The 21,746-nt window shown below is 35.0% G+C and overlaps 1 protein-coding gene across 1 annotated transcript in view; it reads right to left on the reverse strand.

Annotated features, from left to right (window-relative positions):
* Nucleotides 1-6,013: 6,013 nt before the first annotated feature.
* The window catches only part of Ance-3 (angiotensin-converting enzyme Ance-3), a 38,737-nt gene continuing 23,004 nt past the window's right edge, over nt 6,014-21,746 (reverse strand). Inside the window, exons 8-13 of the mRNA XM_071587131.1 lie at nt 18,588-18,712; nt 17,372-17,618; nt 16,149-16,247; nt 14,134-14,274; nt 8,194-8,366; nt 6,014-6,153 (exon numbers count right to left, since the gene is read on the reverse strand). Of these exons, the coding sequence (XP_071443232.1) occupies nt 6,014-6,153; nt 8,194-8,366; nt 14,134-14,274; nt 16,149-16,247; nt 17,372-17,618; nt 18,588-18,712 (925 nt within the window). The remainder of the gene's footprint in view (nt 6,154-8,193; nt 8,367-14,133; nt 14,275-16,148; nt 16,248-17,371; nt 17,619-18,587; nt 18,713-21,746) is intronic.

A 21,746-nucleotide genomic window follows, 5' to 3' on the forward strand; every position in this document is an offset into this window, starting at 1 on the left:
TAACACCATTCTTTATTATTTCCAGTGGATCAGGTAGTGAAATAATGAATGGGTTCCAAATTCCTTTTATTACTTTAAACTAGCATTGAAATAGCAATGAAGATCCTTGCATTTAGTATTAAAAGCTGTTCAGGCAAAATCAGCCATTGTATGGCAACTTTGAACCACCTTCACTAGTGTCTCTCTTAATTATTTGTCATCATGCTATTTTTCAATATTCAAGGTAACATAATACCATATTTGAAGAACAATGAATATTGAAGCTTGTCACTGTTTCAATATTTTTTATCATATTTTTTTGCTTATACAATCGCCTCATCTTGAAAGTAATATAAAAAGAAAAAATAGAAGTAGGTAACTTCTTTTACTCCTTACATATATTCCCTCAAAGTAAAAAAATATTAAGTTAGTTTTTATCATTCCAGAATTTTTTATATATTGAATATTTTGCAGTTAAATAAAATTTCAAAAGGGAAAAATCAAAAAGCTTAATTAGCAGTGTCACCTTTGAAACCATAATGCTAACATCAGTCTAATTGGTTGGAGTGAATGATCTGGTTTAGGTTTAAATTTGCAAGTCCTTACTTTTACCTTTAATACATAATAATCATATCTTTATTTAAAAAATGACAGGTAGCTTCCCCCCACTCAGTGTTTGTCAAGAAAATAAAAAAAATTCTTCTGGGAACATGAAATGCAAACTCTTGTACAATTGCACTTGTACACACACATAATTATAAGGTAATCAATCTATCCATCTTTGTCAATCTTTTTGAAGCTGAAGACTTTCATTTAAAGTTTATGTCATAATTTTTACATTGCATAAAATACAGCCAGACGCTGCAGATGCAAAGCTTGAAATGTTTCTTCTAAGGAAAGTGACAATATTTATATGTACATGCACATATATATGTATATATGCTTATGGAATATCACTTGCAAAAAAGCAAGGGGCACCTGACTAAGACTATCCATTTAATGCCAATGCATTACCATGTGATAGATATGTGATATGATTTGTTGTTTGTACTCAGTTAAATAAACTGAATTTGTTTATTTTTGACACCTTTATTTCTGGACCTTGTTAAATCACTTTGTCTATTTGAAATAATATGCCAATAGGAAAAATAATGATCTAATACCATTGTGTTTTAAATAACATTTACCATATTCAATTGTTCCCGGCTCAACCTTGTGGAAATTCATTTTAATAAAATTAAGAATGCAAAGTATCTTTCCACTGTCCTTTATTAGCGTACAACCGGTTTCAACGCTCAAGGGTCATCATCAGGTACCAGATGTTGATGCTCAAGGTACCCGATGATGACGCTTGAGCGTTGAAACCGGTTGTACGCTAATAAAGGACAGTGGAAAGATACTTTGTATTCTTAATTTTATTAACATTTACCATATTTGATGGCATATAAGGCACAACCTCATTTCAATAGGGCACACACTAGAAAAAAAAAGTTTTGCAGTCCTTGTGGTAGCACAACATCTCATCCATTAAATTTTTGGGTGATTTTTTTACATAAAAGTATTTCACTAAGTAAGAAGAGCACGTGCTCTTATGTTATGATCAGTTTTTATAAAATACGATCAAGTTGGTTTGATATCTTGCTTCCACCTCTTTCTATATTGAAGAAGTGAGCAACACAATATGTACATCACATAAAGCAATGAGCTTAGTAGTAATAAAAATACCTAATGTAAAATTCTTCAATTTAATATTGAATATTATATAAAAGTAAAAATAATGGCGTCTAAATTGGTAGTTTTGAACGTCTGGGGTAAAATAACACTGAACATTTATACATGGTAAGGTGCATATTATATGCCGTCAAGTATGGTACGATTAGATGTTAATTTCTTAATGAATTATTGATACAACATCGTCCAAAAGCAGCCTTTTTCCAAGTGGTTTTGTTCTGCTTCAGTGTGTATGCAGAAGTGCTTAATTCTAATGCTGCTGGGATACAATTCAATGGTGAGTGAAATTGGCATGGGTGCTCCACAATCCCATGAATGAAAAGTCCATCTAAACACGACTCTTTTGAGTTCCTTGCACTCCAGTTTGTGGAAGACAGTAAATGAAATGAATTCCAAACACCTCCTTCTCCAAGATGTATCAACTGCGCTCACCATTCTGCTAGCTTCCCTTGTATAAAAAAATATTGTGTACCTGCAGCAATACTTTGTCTAGGTATTCCAGTGTTAGTTTGGAAGGGTTGGACATGAAGTGCACAGTTGTATTTAGATGAAACTTATGTCTCATTATCCATTCGGGAATCCATAATGTGAACACCTGAATACTTTATGCTAGGAAGTTCAACTAATACATAAATTTATTACATGTGCACCAAAAATATAAAATGCTTTGGATGTTAATGTCTTCAAACAATTCCTGGCCATACCAGTAATACTGGTTCATGGGCTCAAATACCGCAAACAAATTCCACATGTTAACAAATTAACAAAACTTTCAGAAAGCCAGATTTACTATGCACTTTCCATTAGAAGATTTGGACATGTAAAATGAAGTGGGCATGCAGCTTGAAGAATTGTAGGTTTGAAATATTTATTGTGAATTAAGTGTATTTAACATTCTAAATTTGAACAATAGAAGGAAATGAATTTTCTAGAAATCCAAAATATCAAGCATGCTGCTATCATATGTTGTGTCAAGACAATATTGTATAAATTCAATGCATAATTGTAAGAAAGGGTTGAGTTGGAAAACTCATTTCTCCATGGGTGTGATTGCCTTAATTGACGCTGTAGTCCAGCCGTAGTTTATTTTCTTGTTTATAAAATATGTATCTTCAGCCAAATCTTATCAGGTATATGAATGGCAGTACCTAATAGTCCAATCACCAGAATATACAATAATGAACTATGGACTTGACCTTGGGTCAGATAAAGAAAATGTTACTATCATAGAGATTTTACAATATAAAAGTCAGCCATAATGCTACTTTTTATAGAGACAAATAATGTACATTTAGGACATCAATGAAAAGTTGTTGATTTCAATGACATTTTATCTCTCTCTAATGAGTAATATCCTAGAATTCGCAAGATCTGAGGCATTACTCAGACAAATATTGGTACATGATGTAGTCGAGCGTTGGACTGCTGACCAGAGCCCAGGTTAAATCCCCAGGCATGCCTCTTGGCACCCTCCGCTACACTCAAGCTGTGAAATTTTTCAGGTACCAGGACTACCTGGGAAACCATATTTAGCACATGGAAAAGATCTGACCACCCTACCCTGAGGAGTGAATTTCATATGCTATTGAGCTTAGTACTTGGTAAGCTCTATCTTCACGTATGAAGCTGACCTTAAGGTAGATAACTGTGGTTATTAATTAGTCTCATTATAGGATTTTTTAAATGGTTATGGCAATACTTTTACTATAAAAATAAACTGTAAATCAGTGACAACTCATAAAGGAGGCTTCTAACAGCATGCATATTTGTATAAATGAGACATTTTGTCAAACAACACAAAATTTTTATTTATAATGTTTTTGAAAGGAAAATATACATTTTCTAATTGCACATATACAATTCACTTGTATAATAGATTAACCAAGTAAGCTCTGCTCTTTTGGTTTTTCTACACTAAAACTTACATAATATGTACGCATATGTTTTAATGACTACAGAGCATTGTCAATTGCACATTCATCCAAGCTAACAGATTCACCTATTTACAAACATTGACACTAAATGTGTTTCACTGTATAGGAAATATGTTGAACATTATTATAGAAAATATGAAAGCATACTACATTTTTCAATGCAATAAAAGGCAAGGTTACGTAATATTACTCGATCATAATCCATAAATAACAAAATGAATTTTGTCAGGTTTTTTAGCCTCTCCCTCGTGACTTAAAATAATACCGGTTTGAAATAAAGCTTTGGTACACAAATTAATGCCAAATTCCAGTCAATTGTCTAATGATCTTTTTGATCATCAGATTAGTTGCTGAAGTTAAATGTCTGTGGCATCATTGCCATGTGACAAAAGCACAGTGTTCAGCAGAAATTGTATCAGGGACTGTTAATACAGAATTTTGAACAAAAACAACATAGATTTGAGCCTCTTATTGCTTCATGCTAAGTACCTCCCTAATGGTGAAGTAGGTAAAGAGAAAAGGGTTTAAAGTAATTTATGAGAGCTAAGGCAATTTTGATGGCAATCTCTGAAACACTAATGCTCACATATTAAATTTAAATAAATTCAAATGCTCATTTCCACAATTATTTAATTAAGTAATACAAACTAGTACCAATGAAAACTATATAAAGCTACTTTTGAAGATTTAAGGGACTAAATTAAGAAAAGGAATTTTTTATAAGACATTCTCCTTAGCGAATATGAATTTTCATGAGTTGCACATATTGAAAATGTTGCCTATTGATATATTTGAAATGTGTCATATCCATTGTCATGCCTCTTATTGCAAAGGATAGAGTAAATATTGCCAAGAATTTTGTTTTGTGTAAAATCAACTTCCATGGACCAGTGGATTCGAAGGTTAACATGTCATAATAATAATCTTTAGATTGCGGACTGATTCCTGTTTGGGATATGTAAATGATAATGGTGTGGTCCCTCAGGAGTCTTTAGAAATATACCAGGAGATATGCAGGTGACCAATAATGGCCTGCAGGATAATTATGTAAATCAATCATTATTTTAACAAAACATAAAACACCATGCATAAACATAATGCAAGTAAACGGGATGAAAAAGCTTGCATGAATGTGAGGTGTAATGAGAAGGGATAGAATGGGCAATAAAATATTAAAGGGAGCAAGTATTGCACCAAAAGAAGGAAAATTAAAGAGTACAATGCAATTGGCTTGGTATTATGGAACAGCATGCCAACGCATGTCAGTAAAAGAGTAATGAACATGAGTCTACCAGGTCAAAGAAGTAGTTTCAAAGTGGAAGTAGACCAAAAATAACTTGGTAAGATTGAGTGTTGAAGAACATGAAGGGGAATGGAGTGGTGAGAGAAGATACTCAAGATCAGGTAAGATGACTCCAAATAGATAAATAGGCTGGACTAAAGAAGAATCATTGTTTTCACTAGAAATTCATCATATCTTTGCATTATTGCAAGTAACTCTTGTCATGTTAAAAACTCAAAAATTGATTGAACTGAGATTGAGCACTTCATATGCTTTCATAAAGAAATATCTTGGACAATTTCAACAAAGAAACGAGCATTTGCACCACAGTTGTAGGAATGCTTGACATTTTCTTACCTTCATCTAGCATGATGAGCTATAAAAGCAGGAGTTATTGCTACAAACTGATGAATGATTATTCAGCAATACCCTTATGTTTACATCCAAACATGACTGAAAGGTCACAAATTTATAAAAAGGCTTAACAAAACTTCACAGATATCTCATTTAAAGACATTTGATTGGTTTAAGTTTTCAAAATGGTGGAACTTTCATTGAGGACGATCTTAAAAAAGGTCTGCTAGATATTTAGGTAATATTGAATGCTTTATTTTATGCAAAACATGCAATACACCATTAACTTTTTTTCAATATCAAACTATTAGCATTTGTTCAAAATGGTTTTACATTTCCTTTGAGATACATGTTGTAAGAAGTGGTGTCTCAAGATGATAGTGTAGTAGCTGGCTTCTGCACTATGATAACGCAATATTTAATATATATGACACTATAAGGGGCAATTGCACTCAGATCTGAACCCTCACCACTTTCTCCTCTAATCCAAACTGAATGGAAAAATTTTCAAGATGCCCCAAGGTATACTGAATAGCAATCATATGAAAGCTGCAACATATTCTGAAACTAGTGTCTCAGCTATTCAAGTACAAGGACTGCAACGTGGTATTTGAAGGATCATAATGTCAATGAGAATCTTTTGAGTAACTTTTGATGCTTATGTTTTTTTTCAAAATACCATAACAGATATTTTTTTTCAGTCCTCATAATTTGGTTAAGCAATGATAATATATCACCATATAAGAAAGCTTGAAATAATTGGGATGATGAGTGAAGTTATCAGAACAAATGATGTTGAAGTGGCTTCATTGTAATATCCGCCATAGACTTGAAGACCTGCTGTTTCAATGCTTTGTTTGCAGTAATCGCCATCTGTAAAATTTAAATTATTATTAAAACAGAGAATTTTCAATATTTGGTATATTGATGTAGATTGATACAAGCAATAAACATAAGCTACTGAGTTTGAGATCTTTTATCTAAAATGTATGATATTCACAAGCTCTTTTGTACTGTTGAAATAAGGGTATTTTAGGCATGACTACATGAGTCTCTATGGATATAAATACTCCTTTTATTGAGCATGTACATAACTAAATATAATTTAATAGTGATTAATTATTCCTGGGAGGTAATTGTTAAAATGCAGTCATATTTATGGTATATGGTGAAATTTAACAAAAAATTACTGAGAAAGTTTGAGAAGAAAACATTCTCATGTTTCCAGATTAATTGCTTAATTATATTTAATACATATATAAACTGGAAGCTAGTCCGTAGAGCACATTTTGACAGAAGAAAACATACAGAACACACAAGGCTAAAACAAACAGAAAGTTTTGGCTGTTTACCATCTTAAAATCTGAGAAGAGAAATAAATACTGCTGCTATATGTGCTTGAAGATAAGGGAATATAGGATAATGGACAGGGATAGAAAAGGGATGAGGGCCCAAGAATTGGGGTTTTTTCCAGCATCTGACTCTTTTGAGGAGGCCTTAGGAGCCCATCAAAGGGGGAGGTAGGGGTGAGGAAAAAGTTGATGGAAATGAATATCATGGCTGAAGTAAAGAAAGAATGAAAGTGAAAATTAGATGATGGATTGTGAAAAAAGGTATTGATGGTGAAGAATGCATATAATTACAGTGCAATATAGATGCTTATACCAGCGGTGAGAATGAATAAAGGATCCAAATGGTTGACCTGTTGAGGGAGCAGACCTTGGTAGAAGGTTTGTTGGCTGGTTGGGAGTGAATTATGAATATGATGAATCTCTCTCTACCTGTCAGTACACCTTCCATCAAATTCTGCACCCATGAGATGGCAAGGATTTGGCCCTTCATTCTATATCATTGCCTGGTTTAAAAATTCTGCATTAATCAAACATTCACATACATTCCTCACCACTTGTAACCTCATCATCACAATCCATCATTTAGTTTTCACATTCAATCTTCACTCCAGCCGTGACAATCCCCTCCATCTTTCTTTTCCTCACCCCTTCCTCACCCTCTCCAGAGCTCAAGGACCTCCTCAAAAAGACCTGGGTGTGGAATAAAATCTTGATTTCTTTGTCCTCATCCCTTTCCCACCTCTGCCCCAACACCCTCCCCCAACCTTGGCCATCCTGAAATTTTAACATGTGCTATGGCTATCCCTGTCTCAGAGTAGAAGATTGTAAGAAATTGAAACTTTTCTTGAGTTAATTTTGATTTTTCCTTATGTTTTAGGCAATCTTTCACCATCAGGCAATTTTTTTAGTTAAATAATGTCAAATGGCCCTGGAAAATGTATTTGAATGCTCTCCTTTTCCAGATTACATTAAAGATACATCACAAAAATTGTCATGTGCACATCATCAATCAGTCTTCAATGGATAGGATCTTCAAAAATTTGTATGGTGCTCGATGATCTGTATATTATCATTGATTAGTAACAAAAAAGTCATGTTTTTGTAGCTCGAATTTATCCCTCTTCTAACAACTAAGAAATTTCTAGTCTCTCTACAATTTCCGGAAAGTGTTCAAAAAAAGTCTCCACAACCTGTACAACATTATATTTAAGGGTTCGCATTCTCATATGAGTAAGTTGAATGAAATGAGGAAGTGAATTGAGTGTTGACTGATTAATGAATGCCATTGCAAATTATGTTAAAAAATAAATCATATCATGATAATTTCATGGAAACACTCCCTTAAAAGCAATTGAGATTAATCAAATTTATGCAGATAGTTATCCCAAATTAATCAAATAAATTTATTAACTGTTACCTAAATTATTATTATATGGTAATCTACTGGTTAAGGTAGGATAAGGTAGGTTTTGGATGGACACAAACCAATATCCTACAAATCTATTAGGGTTATCAGCTATAAAAATTAGTATTTTAAGAATTAAATTTATAATTTTAATACCATATGTCCATCCTATTGGTTCTTGTGTGCGAAGATTTTCCTGCCGCAACCAGTCCTCTAGTGGGCGGAAATAGTCACGTAAAGCAGATGCCGATAATTTGTACTCTTCTCCACCAGTTGCTGCTCGTAAAGCATCTGGCCATGGATGTGAAGCACCTAAAGCCATCATATTGCTGCCAAAAATTCATATCCATTAGTATAATAATTAATCCATCCATTTATCCATTAATATAATTTAATGCTAGGAAAATAACATTATTAGTAACAAACTCTCTATATCGGTATTTTAAAATCTATCTTAAAAGATGAGTGATGATGATGAAAGATGATGATGAAATTATCTGAACAAAACATCATCAGTTTTTTTAAGGTCCAGTTTTCAAGAATTTCTGGCCCTAGGGGTTTCTAGCAATGGGAAAACGCAACTCCAAAGATGAATTCCTAAAGCAAATTATATTATATATATATATATTGTCCATAATATTTGTGCAATTAGCAATTCTGACAAATTTTGCATAATGATCTTTAGGAAACTACTACAGCTACACAAGCAGTGAAGTTGCCCCCATGAGCTACTTGGGCACTTCCACTTAGGACTATTATTTATTTTCAAGAAAAGTTGCATTGGGCAAGAGAATTAGACCCACCCTACAGATTTATATGGGTGGCTACAAAATATAGGGTAGCCACTGGAGAGAGTGGCACTTCTTTGACACTGATGGATTGATATTTAAGAGCTGAGTGAAATGAAAAAGTTTGCTCATCAATAATAAGCACTTTCCCATTCTCTCACTCCTTTAACAAGGAATAACTTCCTAACAATACTAATTGTTGGTAGATCTCAGTGCCTAGGTTAAAAATTCACAGTTATCTGATAATGCTGTAAAGCAGTAGTGCCTAGGTTGTAGATACTTCTTGACAAACATTTTGTGTGGAACAAAATAAAGTAAATGCTGCCATTTTTTTTAATGGAACAATTAGAAAAATTTGATTGCTCCATATACCATCAATTTCATCTTAGTAAACAATAAAAATCACATTGAAATGTATTGCAAGCCTAGGGTAGCTTAGGGGGCATGGGCCTCCTTGTACTCACTGCTGAAACCTTTTGAGGCAATTCCATTTATAAAATTTCTAGGCAGAGGGAAATAAACTGATTAAACAAGAGAACAAAATCTTTGAGAGTACATAGGTCTATTCTTAATACCAAGTTATGAAACTTCTCAGAATACTTACTTTACAGTGTAAAAAAAAACGTAGTCAAAAACAAGTGAATAAAGAATGCCATGCACATAAATGGTTTGTTTCTGAAGAAACATGTCAAAGGAATAGGGTGGAAAAAGTGAAGAGCTATGAATATAGGGTTCCAGATGAAATAAATGGGGGAAAATGTTGCACTATTCAATGAATGAATATGAAACTAATCAGGGCAATTTGACTGCAAAACATGCTCTACTAGCGTTTATCATCACATGATATCCTCCTTTCCTCTTTCCCTGCTAAAGAGCATGATCCAAGGCTTAGGGGTCTTTCTTTGTGCTATGTTCTTATCACCAATTACTCTCCATTCCACTAATTCCCCCTTGGATAAATAAGGACCCATTGTATAGGAATGTAATGCTCGCATATCTGCCAGAGATACTGAGTCGCATAAAGAAAAAAGCCCAGAAGATAATGCAACGGCTTGATCCATGGAAACCAGCTTCTGCTGGTTTAGCAGCTGAAGAAATTGAAATGGATTCCTTCAGCATTTTGCTTGCAATAAATATCGAACCATGTAAAAGGCAGAATGACTGGTTCAAGGAATTATAAATGTGGGTGGTAGAGGGTTAAGTCCATTCCAAATGTAGAGGGTCCATTACAAAGTTAATCATAATCAACTGCTGAAAGTTTTATAGCTTGGAAGAATCAAAGGAAACATTGATGTTTCGATGTAAGGCTGTGGTCAATGATCCGAAAAAATGTTTATCAATTTTAGACCCTGGAATTCCTTTAAAATATAGTTTCGGGACTGGGAACATGAATTTCGACTCATTAGTTAGTTGAATATCACCCATTGCATTGAATTTCTGAAAAGATTGCAATGCTGTGAGAAGAAAAAGACAGCGCCTCTGGTCACTCGGTGACTGGCTTCTTCACCACAAAAACGCGCCAGTGCATTCATCGAACCTTGTCCAGCAATTTTTGGCAAAATACCAGATTGTACAGCTCTGCCAGCCTCCATACAGTCTCGACATAGCTCCCTGCAACTTTTGGATGTTCCTAAAATTGAAAATGGCACTCAAAGGAAAGCTGTTTGACGGCATAAAGTAATTCGATGCACGAGCTGAAGGCCATTCCAAAATCTGCATTGGGAGCGTTTGGTTCGATCAAATGTGGACTACTTCAAAGGATGCCACTACCTGGATGACGAAGATAAGCATCAATGCAGAGATATGAATGCAGGTCGAATAGTTTTTGAACAAACCTCATTCACACGCAGAGGACCCTTTCTCTATGATGTGGGGCAGCTTTCACAACATTTTTCTAATAAGTGAGTAGAATAGGCCATGTGTTTTTCTTTGAAAATTTTGTACAAGTTGGAAAAAACAACTTGTTATTTATAGAAACTGGACATATGCTGAAGGGTGAAGAAATTAACCAATATTTGGCAAGGTAGAATTTTATTTTTAACCTGTGTTGTTGTTGTCTTTCTTAGTACTATTCAAAGAGAATAAGGGCATTCCAACAGTTTCATGCTACATACTGGTGTTTGGGTATAGCAGCACCCATGTTGAATAAAGAAGACTTGTGAGGGGACAGGAAAGAGTAGAGGGTAGGAAAGGGAATGTTGTTGTACAAAAGTCAAGATAATGTAAAATGAAATCAGAAACCGCTACATTTCCTACCAATGACCCCTGTAAACCAAATAGAGACTGAGAGGAAGTTTAAACTGATTGTCACAAAACACTCCACCAGTGAGCTCAGTTAAAATTGTTGTATGGTTGGATAAATGGTTGCACTGATTGTTAGAATGTTATTTGAAATTCAAATATTTTACGGAAAAGAGGTTATTTCTCAGAAATTAAATTGATAATAATGGTTATATTTACTGCTGTTTTTAGTTTCTGATGCATGACTGTAGGGGATATAGTAGGTCAGTGGTTAGATCAAGCTACTGATTAAAGGAACTCGTTTCTATTCTGAGTGATGCATGTTGGTACCATAAGCTTCATCCTGGTTGAGTGATAGTTTGGGTGCCAGATATTGTGAAACCTCAGGTGGAAAAGTATATGCACATGTGCTTTTCCACCTGGCAAACACATTTTCTCCTAACAATCTCATCATTACTTCCCACACTACTTCTCACTGTTTATTTGTGTTCTCTCCTTCATATCCCATATCCAACTGAAGACAATCCCTTGCTATCCTAACAGCTGACTCTCGCAACTCACTGTCACTTGCACACACGCATACATATAGGTACTTGGTTTAAACTTTTGAGTACTTCTCAAATGGGGGTAGTCTTGTCCTATGGTGTGGGAGTGATTATAAAATGCTCTCTTCAGGAGCTTCAGCATAATTTGTGAAATGCTGGAGGACTCATTGACAAGTGACAAACCACACTACCAAATATTGACGACAAGTTGTCTCATGTACTGTTGAGGAACATGGCTTTACTAGTTTCTGTATTATCATCAGAAAAGGTATTATATTAGAGCCATGACAAGATTTACTTATTATTATTATAAGGTAATCTCTCTGTTAAGGTAGGTTTTTGGATGGACACAACTACCTACTACCAAATATTTTGTGACTCCTAACAAAACACAAAATCCAGTAATCTACTCTACATCAGGTCCCTCTTCATCTCTGGGTAATTCCTTTCTCTCTTTATCCCATTCAACATTCCTATCCTGTGCCTTCCCTTTTCTCCTTTGCCTAATATTCTCCCCTCTATTACAGTCTTCAATATCCCACTATCAATATGCCCTTTATCCATTTTCCCTATCTCCATTGGATTTCTCCTGACAAACCCCTCTCTTCGCCCACCATACCAAGTACTTCCTCGTTTGTTTTCTTCTCTGTCCATTTCACCTTCTCCATTCTTCTCCACACCCACATTTCAAAAGCCTCCAATCTACGTCTATCCTCCTGCTTCAATGACCACGTTTCCACACCGTACATAGCTACGCTCCATATCAAAGTTTTTATGAGTCTTTTCTTAACATCCTTACTCAAAGTCCCTGTCATCAACTCCCTCCTCCTTGTGAAAGCCTCTTTGTCTTGCGCAATTCTTCTCCTTATGTCCCTACTACTTTGACTGTGTTGTTCCAAAACACTACCGAGATACATAAACTGTTTTACCTGCTCTAGTTTTTGCCCTCCTATTATAATCTTTAGCTTAGCCTTTTTCTTTCTAGATAATCGCATAACCTTTATTTTATTAATATTGATTTTCATCCCATACCTGTCGCACTGAATTTCCAATTCACTAAGCAATGCTTGCAACCCCTTGGCTGACTGACAAACTAAAGCTTGGTCATCAGCAAACCTAACTGATTTTACGAATTCCCCTCCGACTTTCACTCATACCTCCAGTTCTTCCTATGCCTCTTTAATCATTTCCTCTACATACAGGTTGAAAAGCAATGGTGATAATGGGCAACCCTGCCTTACACCTCTTCCTGACACTGCCCATCCGGACTCCCCGTTCTCCACCCGCACCTGAGAAGTCTGAGACATGTACAGGTTGCGGATTAGCCTCCTTTCCCTCCAATCTATTCCTATTTTCTGCAATATACAGATTAGTTTTTCCCAATTCACACTATCAAATGCTTTTTCAAAATCTACGAAACAGGCAAATACCTCCTGATTGAATTCTATATTCCTCTCGATTAGTGATCTCATTATTGCAATGGCATCATGCTTGCATCCCCTTCCTAAACCCAAACTAATCATCCACTAAGTAATCATTTGTCCTACTCTCTATCTTTTTGTTGATGATCCTGAGAAAAACTTTAGCTGCATGGGATATCAAACTTATTGTTTTGTAGTCCTCACGTGATGTAGCCTTTTCCTTTTTCGGAACAGGAACTGACACTGATCTCACAAAGTCTTCCGGCCAGACTCCTTTCTCATAGATGCTACGAATCAGTCCATATAGTCTCTTCCTCCCACATTTTCCAAAACCTTTTAGTAGTTTCACAGGAATGTTGTCTTCCCCCACGGCCTTATTTGATTTCATCTCCCTTAATACCTTTCCATCACATTGTCGAGTATGCCTGGACCTAAGCTTTCTTCCTCTACGTCATGCTCTCTTTCCATATCTAACTTTGTTGGCCGAAGTTTTTTACTATACAGTTCTTCTATATACTCCTTCCATCACTCTTGGATCTTTCCTGTGTCAACTATTATCTTACCCGCCTTATCTCTCACTGTTAGCATAGATCTTCCCTTCTTACTTCCTGATAAAGATTTAACTTTGCTGTACAGTGCACCAATTTCACCCATCCTCTGCAAACTTACCATATCCTCGCAGTGCGTCTTCTGCCATGCTTCTTTTGCTTTATTTGTTGTCTGCGTCAATTTATTATTTAACTCTTTGTACTTCATGTTGCCTAACTGTGTTTACAATTTTCCATTTTCTGAGATTTATATGATGGACACTACAGAGATTTACTTAAAGACTGTGAATGCTATCTTTAGTTATTTGATACTCAAAGGGTTAAAGCATAATAGCAAAGTGTAATGTTCATTTTAATGACATACCTACCTTTCATCAATTCTTAGTTACCATAGTAGAATTCATTAAACAATAAGGGTAGCTAAAATTACTGAACTGGTTTTTTGTATTATCATTTTAAAAATAAGAAACACATTTGTATATGATCACTGAATGTTGGAAGCACTTTGAAAATAGGGTATATACTTGATTAAAGATTGAATTTTAGGACTCACCCAAGAGCTTCACCAGCTGCTTTACTCCCATGAATATCACATTGATGGAGCAGATAATGTGAATTTTCTGGAGAATATTGCCCTGCTCGTTTGCAAAGAGTTCTGTGAAGTTGAAACTGTAGAATAGTGCCCACAAAATACCTGAAATAGGTATGCACAAAATAAAGCTTTTCAATAATATATTTGCAAAACTCTTCAATAAGAAACACGCATAAGTGCTTTTTGCAAAACATTATAAAAATTATGGGTCACCTACTGGTGCCAATGGTATGAGTTCATGCTACTGTAGCACTGTCTGTGAATACTTCAACAATCACCTTCCCACAATATGTCAGTCGCATAACTCCATAAAATGTCACACAATTATGCTAATGAATATATTAAGCTATATTAAATGAAGAGCACAATGTATCTTTCCACTTTTCATTATTTACGTACAACTAGTTTCAACGCTTAAGCAATATCATCAGGTACCTGATGATAATGCTTAAGCGTTGAAACTAGTTGTATGTAAATAAAGAGCAGTGGAAAGATACACTGTGTTCTTCATTTAATAAACATGAACTTCCACAAGAATGAGCTGGGAACAATTGAATATATTAAGCTATCTTTTTGGAGACCCAATTATTTTTACTAATTTCATTTTTTATGATATTAATTAGTGACTAGGTGTTCTTATACATCATCACAATATATTAGGCTGTAACTGGAACTAAATGGTCAATGAATGTCTACTCAAGCTTCAGTCATGGTATGTTATACCTGGAAGAGGCATGGTTAAAAACATATGATGAAAGATGTTGTCCACAGAACCTTTTGGTTCAGTAACATAAAGATAAAAAATTGGAATGAAATTGCTCTTTGCTTTTCAGAGCTCAATGGGCCTGGAAAAATCCACCCAATCAGGCAGCAGAGCTACTATTCATCACTTAACCCCTTTCACTGGTCCATTGTGGTCAATTACAAGCTATGTTGAACTCTACTTGATTTATTTCACCTGCATACCTCATACCTTATGATTTTTTTTAAGTATCTCATTTGAGGTAATTATTATTGAATAAACCCATTCTATAAATAAATCTGTTTACTTGACTGATTTTGTATTTATTCTCATATTTCAGTTTTTTTAGCTTAAAACTCATAATTTAGGATTAGAAAGTTTCATTATAATGTGAAGAAACTTTTGGGTTGGGCGTCACATGAGCAAGCATGTCTCATTTAGCCCTTGAGCCAAATTCCAACTGCAAATGAAGTAAGTAATTCATTTTTCAAAATATAATTTTTTCAAACTAATTTTCATTGTTATTCAGAGTGAAATTATAATGATAAATGTAAACTGAAAACACTAAGCTAACTTTATCAACTAAAACGAGGTTTACTCATATGTATTTTGAAAGTTTTTTCCGAGTTCCGCAGAAATTATTAATATATTTCACTAAGAGTAATACCAATAACTCAGCTGGGTATTGCCATGGCTTAAATGTTCAAATCATATTAGGTATATATCCACAACTGTGTCAATTTCACACGCCGTTTAGGGCTTAGTACTGGGTGAACTCTACCATCACCTACTAAACCAACCTTCGGGTTGATTACTGTGTTTATGGTTTTTTTATCCACAACTAAGGTAGTCTCTTTTCAAATAATTATTTCTTCTCTTAGCTATTTATATAAATATTAATGACTCTCAAATACATATTTTTAACAGAATAATAACACTATCAAAAAATTGGTTCAACTTTCATGTTATTGTCATTTTTATGAGTAACTGAGATTTAGGCTTTGTTTTATTTTAACACCATTAGGTATATGTGATGTGCAGTCATCATTTACTGAAATTAATATGTATTTATTTTTACAAATGCCTTGCTTAGAAAGATTTTGTCGGGTAGTCCTGGAAAAGTCAGGTGATTAATTTAAATACCTATGTCCACAACTAGTAAGGAATTATTATTTAATGCCCCTAACTTTTCCTTTAACATGTATTCATAGAGGTATGGGAAATACAATCATACCTTATGTAGGGAACATTGGCTGGTACATGATACTTAGAACCTGGATCAAAATCTCCCTCTGACCTTAAAACAGGTGGTTTGATACCAGAATACTGCTCCCTGGAAAATCAGTACTAATTAGTTAAATAAAAATAATTTGTATATAATAATTAATAGTATTAATTTTGCAAGATAAATTGTACAGATAATGCTTGCAGGTAATTCAAAAGGTGAGTCTGTAGCTTTACTGAATGATGTGACAACCCCATCAGTCCGCTCTTAAGAAGCTTTGAAGCGTCTTAAAAAAATTAGAAATTTCATCTGTAGAAAATAAGGTAATATAGTTTTGTTAACATGATATATGCAAGAGTAAATGAGGAAGCTCTTTGACTTTTCGTTGTTTCATGGCATCTGTTCCCTGCTGTTGCATTTACTACTTAAAGATCCTGATTCCCCAATGGGCCGTGGTGATACTGCATTGCAAATTTTACTAGTTTTCATAATTTCTTCATCCATTTTGGTGAAAGAAGCAAGTTAAATAGGGGAGTAGACTTCAAATCATCTAGTTCAGGTGAAACTACCTGTAGTAGCAATTATGGTTCATGAGCTGTGCCAACAATTGTTGAACGCTAGGCAATTATGAAGACAGCTTTTTAATATGTTCTGGAAAAGAGTGATTGGGATTCCAATACTATTCTGATGGTGATGGGGATAGTGACAATTCTGAGTGACATACACTTGCATTTATGCTGCTCTAATTCCGTAAAATATTTATGCATTCTAGTATTTTTTGGACCTTTCTCAAAGCATTTTGTTAGAATTTTTTTGTCTAATACTGCCAGGCTAGGAAGCAAAACTCAAAGTAATGCTTATTAACTCTATCATTACTCAAAAGTACATGACAAAAAATGTTTAGTAACGTATCACATATTCTGATTTTAGACAGTGACCATAGTATACAATTTCTCTGGGGCCATTTAACACTTTAAAATATGTTTTGTTCCTGCTCCATAGTATCCATTATCTGTAATGGAATGGACTATTTAGTATTTTGAAACCCCTTTGCCTTTGAGTATGTGTGAAAATATGTTGCAGACTTCACAAAATGTAATGGAGATATATTTTCTCTGGGAATTTTTTTAGACTTAAATGCTCAGTGAAATTTATCACTACTTGCTGCAAACATTTTGATGGTTCCATAATTAAAATATGTGCCCAAGAAAGGCTAATGGTTGATATTTTACCTCAGCCTCCACCAATGACAGTTGTATCGTGATTTAGCCACAGATTCCCTGAAAATGTCCCATCTCCATCGATCAAGTGCTAGGGCAAATGGCAGGAATGCCACTTTGTCAAGAGCCAAAGCAAATAGGAAATTAATGTCATGAGCAGAATCTTCACTAGGAGAAGATCTGAGGAGACCTAGGGAACGTAAATGGCGTGGTGTAGCAACAGATAGAGCCACAGCTTCACCTACAGCTTCATGGAAACCTGTTGAAATATTCAGAAAATTGATACAATGGTATGGTGTCTTGAAATAATATGGACGAGTTAAAATGTGCTTATATTTACTAGAAAGTTTAGCATAATCATACATCATTGCACACATATTTCAAGTTTCCTCATGGTGAGGAGAGCAAGCTTTTGTAAACTTTGTATATTCTTGTATAGTGCAACTCAACACATTACTAAATTTTTTGGGATATTCAAGCATACAATATTTACCACAATGATACTTCCTTTGAGCTGACAGTTGGCTGTTACTTCACATTGAAAAAACTGCTCAATGACTTTAGAATATGGGGCAAACCATATTTCTTACTACTCCCATTCTTAAGTGATTCTTTTTAATTATAACACATGAAAATTGTTTATATCAATATGACACACCCAGTTATCACAAATATTTTATGAGCCACAAGACTGGATTCATCATATCTGTACTTATAACTTATTTACCTATTCTCTCTTACTGATGATTAAGAAATTTTGAATTAAATCAGAACCTGTTCTACAAGCTTAAAAAATTGGAAAAAAATTTTCAAATGGCGCAGGCAATGCCATTTATTAACAATTTAGCTCTTAGGATAATGCTTGGTCATACTATTTTCAATGAAGTTTTTAGTTCTATTTTCGTTGAGCATGAATCAAGTGTTGGTAAAAATGAAAATGTGAAGAGAGTCAGTCCTTGCCTCTAAATTTATTAATGATGTGCATGGTAAGATAATTGAATTGATTTCTTGAGATTTAGGATTTTTTCTTCACATAGCAGTCAGTAATTCAGTATTCTATGGTACCCAATATGAGTATATAATGATGCTCATCAACTAAAAGTTAAGATACTATCCTTTAAGTACCAAAATTCATAATGGTGAGGATGGACTAATGCCAATAATTTTTGCCTCTCCACTCTTCCTTGGCATAGTCTCTATCATTCTTTCAGTACTTAAATTATCTTACCTGGGTTGGCACCATCTCTGTATACTTTAGGAAGATGACGATACTGTAGAAAATACTGCAAATGCCCCATCTCATGGTGTGCTGTAACCAAGTCCTTGAGGTTGACTCTTGTGCACATCTTTATTCTGAAATGAATGATACACACTCAGTGGCAGGCAATAGGCCTCCCTTGAGCTCACAGAGAAATCTTTGGGAGCAAGAAGCACCATGGCAAATCCTGGTAATTATAATAACATAATACTTGTTATCAAAATAGGTTTAGTAATCCTGGAAACGTTATCACTTAAACTTTTATTTATGCCACAATTGCCTATCGCATTTTTACCCACTACTGCGCAATTATTGATATTCTATTAGTCAGGGTATGTTTTGGATAGACACAGCCTAAGCAATTGTACATAAATACATTTACCGGCCTCTGCTAACAAAAAGCACAACCTAAAATCGGGCACCACAGTAAGCTCCTATTCAATTGTCATATACCTCTTTCCTTCCTTTATTCCATCCAAACTGCCTACCCTATTACTTCTCCTTCCTTGGTCAAAGTTGGTTCCCTCTATCACATTCTTCATCATCCCATTGTCAATCAAAATTCTCTGCATCCATCTTTCCTGCCCACTTTGGATTTCTCCTAAATATCCTCTCTCCTCCTCCACCATGCCTAGCACTTCCTTGTTTGTTTGCCTTTCAGTTCACTTCACCTTTTCTATCCTTTCCCATGCCCGCATTTCATAAGCCATCAATCTATTTCTATTATTCTGCTTTAATGTTTTTCCATGCCACACAAAACTATGCTCCAAATCAAAGTTTTGATGAGCCTTTTCTTAATATCCTTACTCAACGTCCCTGTCATCAACTCCCTCCTCCTTGTGAAAACTCCTTTGGCTAATGCAATTCTTCTCCTTACATCCCCACTGCTTTGACCATGTTGGTTCCAAACACTTCTGAGGAACGTAAACTGTTCCACCTCCTCTAGTTTTTCTCCTCCTATTTTAACATTTAAATTAGCCTTCCTCTTTTTCAAAAACCATATAGCCTTTGTTTCCCTTACATCTGTTTCCATCGATACCTATTGCACTGACTTCCAAAGCACTCAGTAGAGTTTGCGACCCCTTTGCTGACTGACAAACTAAAGCTGGGTCAATCTGATTTTATGCATTCACCACTAATTTTCATTCCTACGTTCAGTTCTTTCCATGCCTCTTTCATGATTTCCTCCTCGTATGCATTAAAAGTACAGGTGATATTGGACACTTTTGTCTGACTGCTCTTCCTAAAATTGGCCATCTGGACTCTCCACCCATCACTCACACTGACACAGTTTCTCACATGTACAGGTAGTGGGTAAGTCTCCTGTCCCACCAGTCTATTCCTATTTTCTTCAATACATTCATTCATTATGATATACTACAACTTAAATGCAGATAATATCCCACTCAACATTGACCAAGTAGAAATCTTTAATCCAGTCTTATTTATAATAAAATCTGAAACATATTTTTGAAAATGCATACTCTTTATCCTGTAGTGGCACAGGAAGAAATGCACGAAATTGTGAATATTAACAAGAAATATGGACCAATATTCTGTTAAATTTCACTTATTTTTACTGCCCTCTATTTTATCATTGTTATTTCAGTTTTTTATTACTTATTTACAATTATACTGTTGTATTTCATTTAGTATTAATTTCATTATGAAAATATTGTCAAGAATTTTTGAAAATTTTTCCATTTAAATGATTTTCCATTTAACCTGTGGTTCACTTCCTAGTCGTAGGGTAGTTAGAAAGGTTCTCAGAATCACCACCAGATATCAGACTAGCGTAATGAGTTTTCTGCATTATAATATGTCATCCTTTATGAGGAAACACGTAATGCATCATTTCTCTGGGAAGAGCTCTGTGGTGCAGATGCCTCTCTGTTGTTGTTCCCGTGTTGTGACTCGTGAAGATGAAAAAAATTGAGATTCGAGCAGTGATTAAATACTTTGTAAAGATAGGTATGAAAGGAAAAGTAATTCATTCTGACTTTCAGAACACTCTGGGGGACCCTACTTCTTCATATTCAACTGTTGCCAAGGGGAAAAACTGGGTTAAGTTTGGTTAGAACAGCTTAGGTGATGATCCGCATAGTGGTCGGTCAAAATGTTTACCCCAGGTCAAAGGTCTACCCCAGAAATTATTGCAAAAGTGCATAAAATTGTCATGGAGGATCATTGACTGAAAGTATGAGAAATTGCTGAAGCATTAGGGATATCATCTGAATGGGCATATCACATTTTAGCTCTGGAATTGGATATGAGAAAATATCTGCTAGAATGGGTACTGCAATTACTGATGCAGGATCACAAACAAATAAGAATGGAAATTTTCTAGCAAAGTTTGACCCATTTTAAGAGCAACCAACAAGATTTTTTGCACTGGTTTGTGATCATAGATGAAACTTGGGTCCACTACTAAACTCCAGAGACAAAACAGCGGTCAAAGTAGTGGAAACATGGTGATTCACTGCCACCAATGACAGCAAAGGCAATATGGTCGGCCTGAAAAGTGATGGCTTCTGTCTTTTGGGATGCAAAAGGGATTCTGCTGATTGGTAATCTTCCCACTGGTCAAGCAATTACTGTACAATACCACGCCAACCTCCTGGATCAACTTCAGCAAAAGATACATGAAAAATGGCCAGGTTTGGCTAGGAAAAAATTTATCTTTCAACAAGACAATGCACGCCCACACACAAGTGCCACTACCATGACAAAAATACGTAAACTACAACATGAATTGTTGCCACATCCACCTAATTTGCTTGATTTGGCTCCATCAGATTTCCATCTCTTCCCCAAGCTCAAAAATTTCTGTGGTGGATGGAGATTCTTTTCAAACAAAGAACTAACATCCTAGTTAGATAGGTATTTTGAAAGCCTGAAGGAATCTAATTTTCGAGATAGGATCAAGATAATGGAACATTGCTGGACCAATTGCATTAGTGTATAGGGAGACAACCTTGAAAAGTAAAAAAGTTTCCCTGAGGCAATTCGTTTATTTCTATTCCATTCCGAGAAGTTTTCCAATTACCCTCGTATTAGAATTCTGTGGAACCATTCCTTAAAATGTGTTATTAATTTAATGAATTCCTCTTTGGTGTCTGAACACAAGCC

This window comes from Hetaerina americana, unplaced genomic scaffold, assembly GCF_022747635.1.
Source record: "Hetaerina americana unplaced genomic scaffold, ioHetAmer1.1.p SCAF_3, whole genome shotgun sequence".
NCBI classification, from domain to species: domain Eukaryota; kingdom Metazoa; phylum Arthropoda; class Insecta; order Odonata; family Calopterygidae; genus Hetaerina; species Hetaerina americana.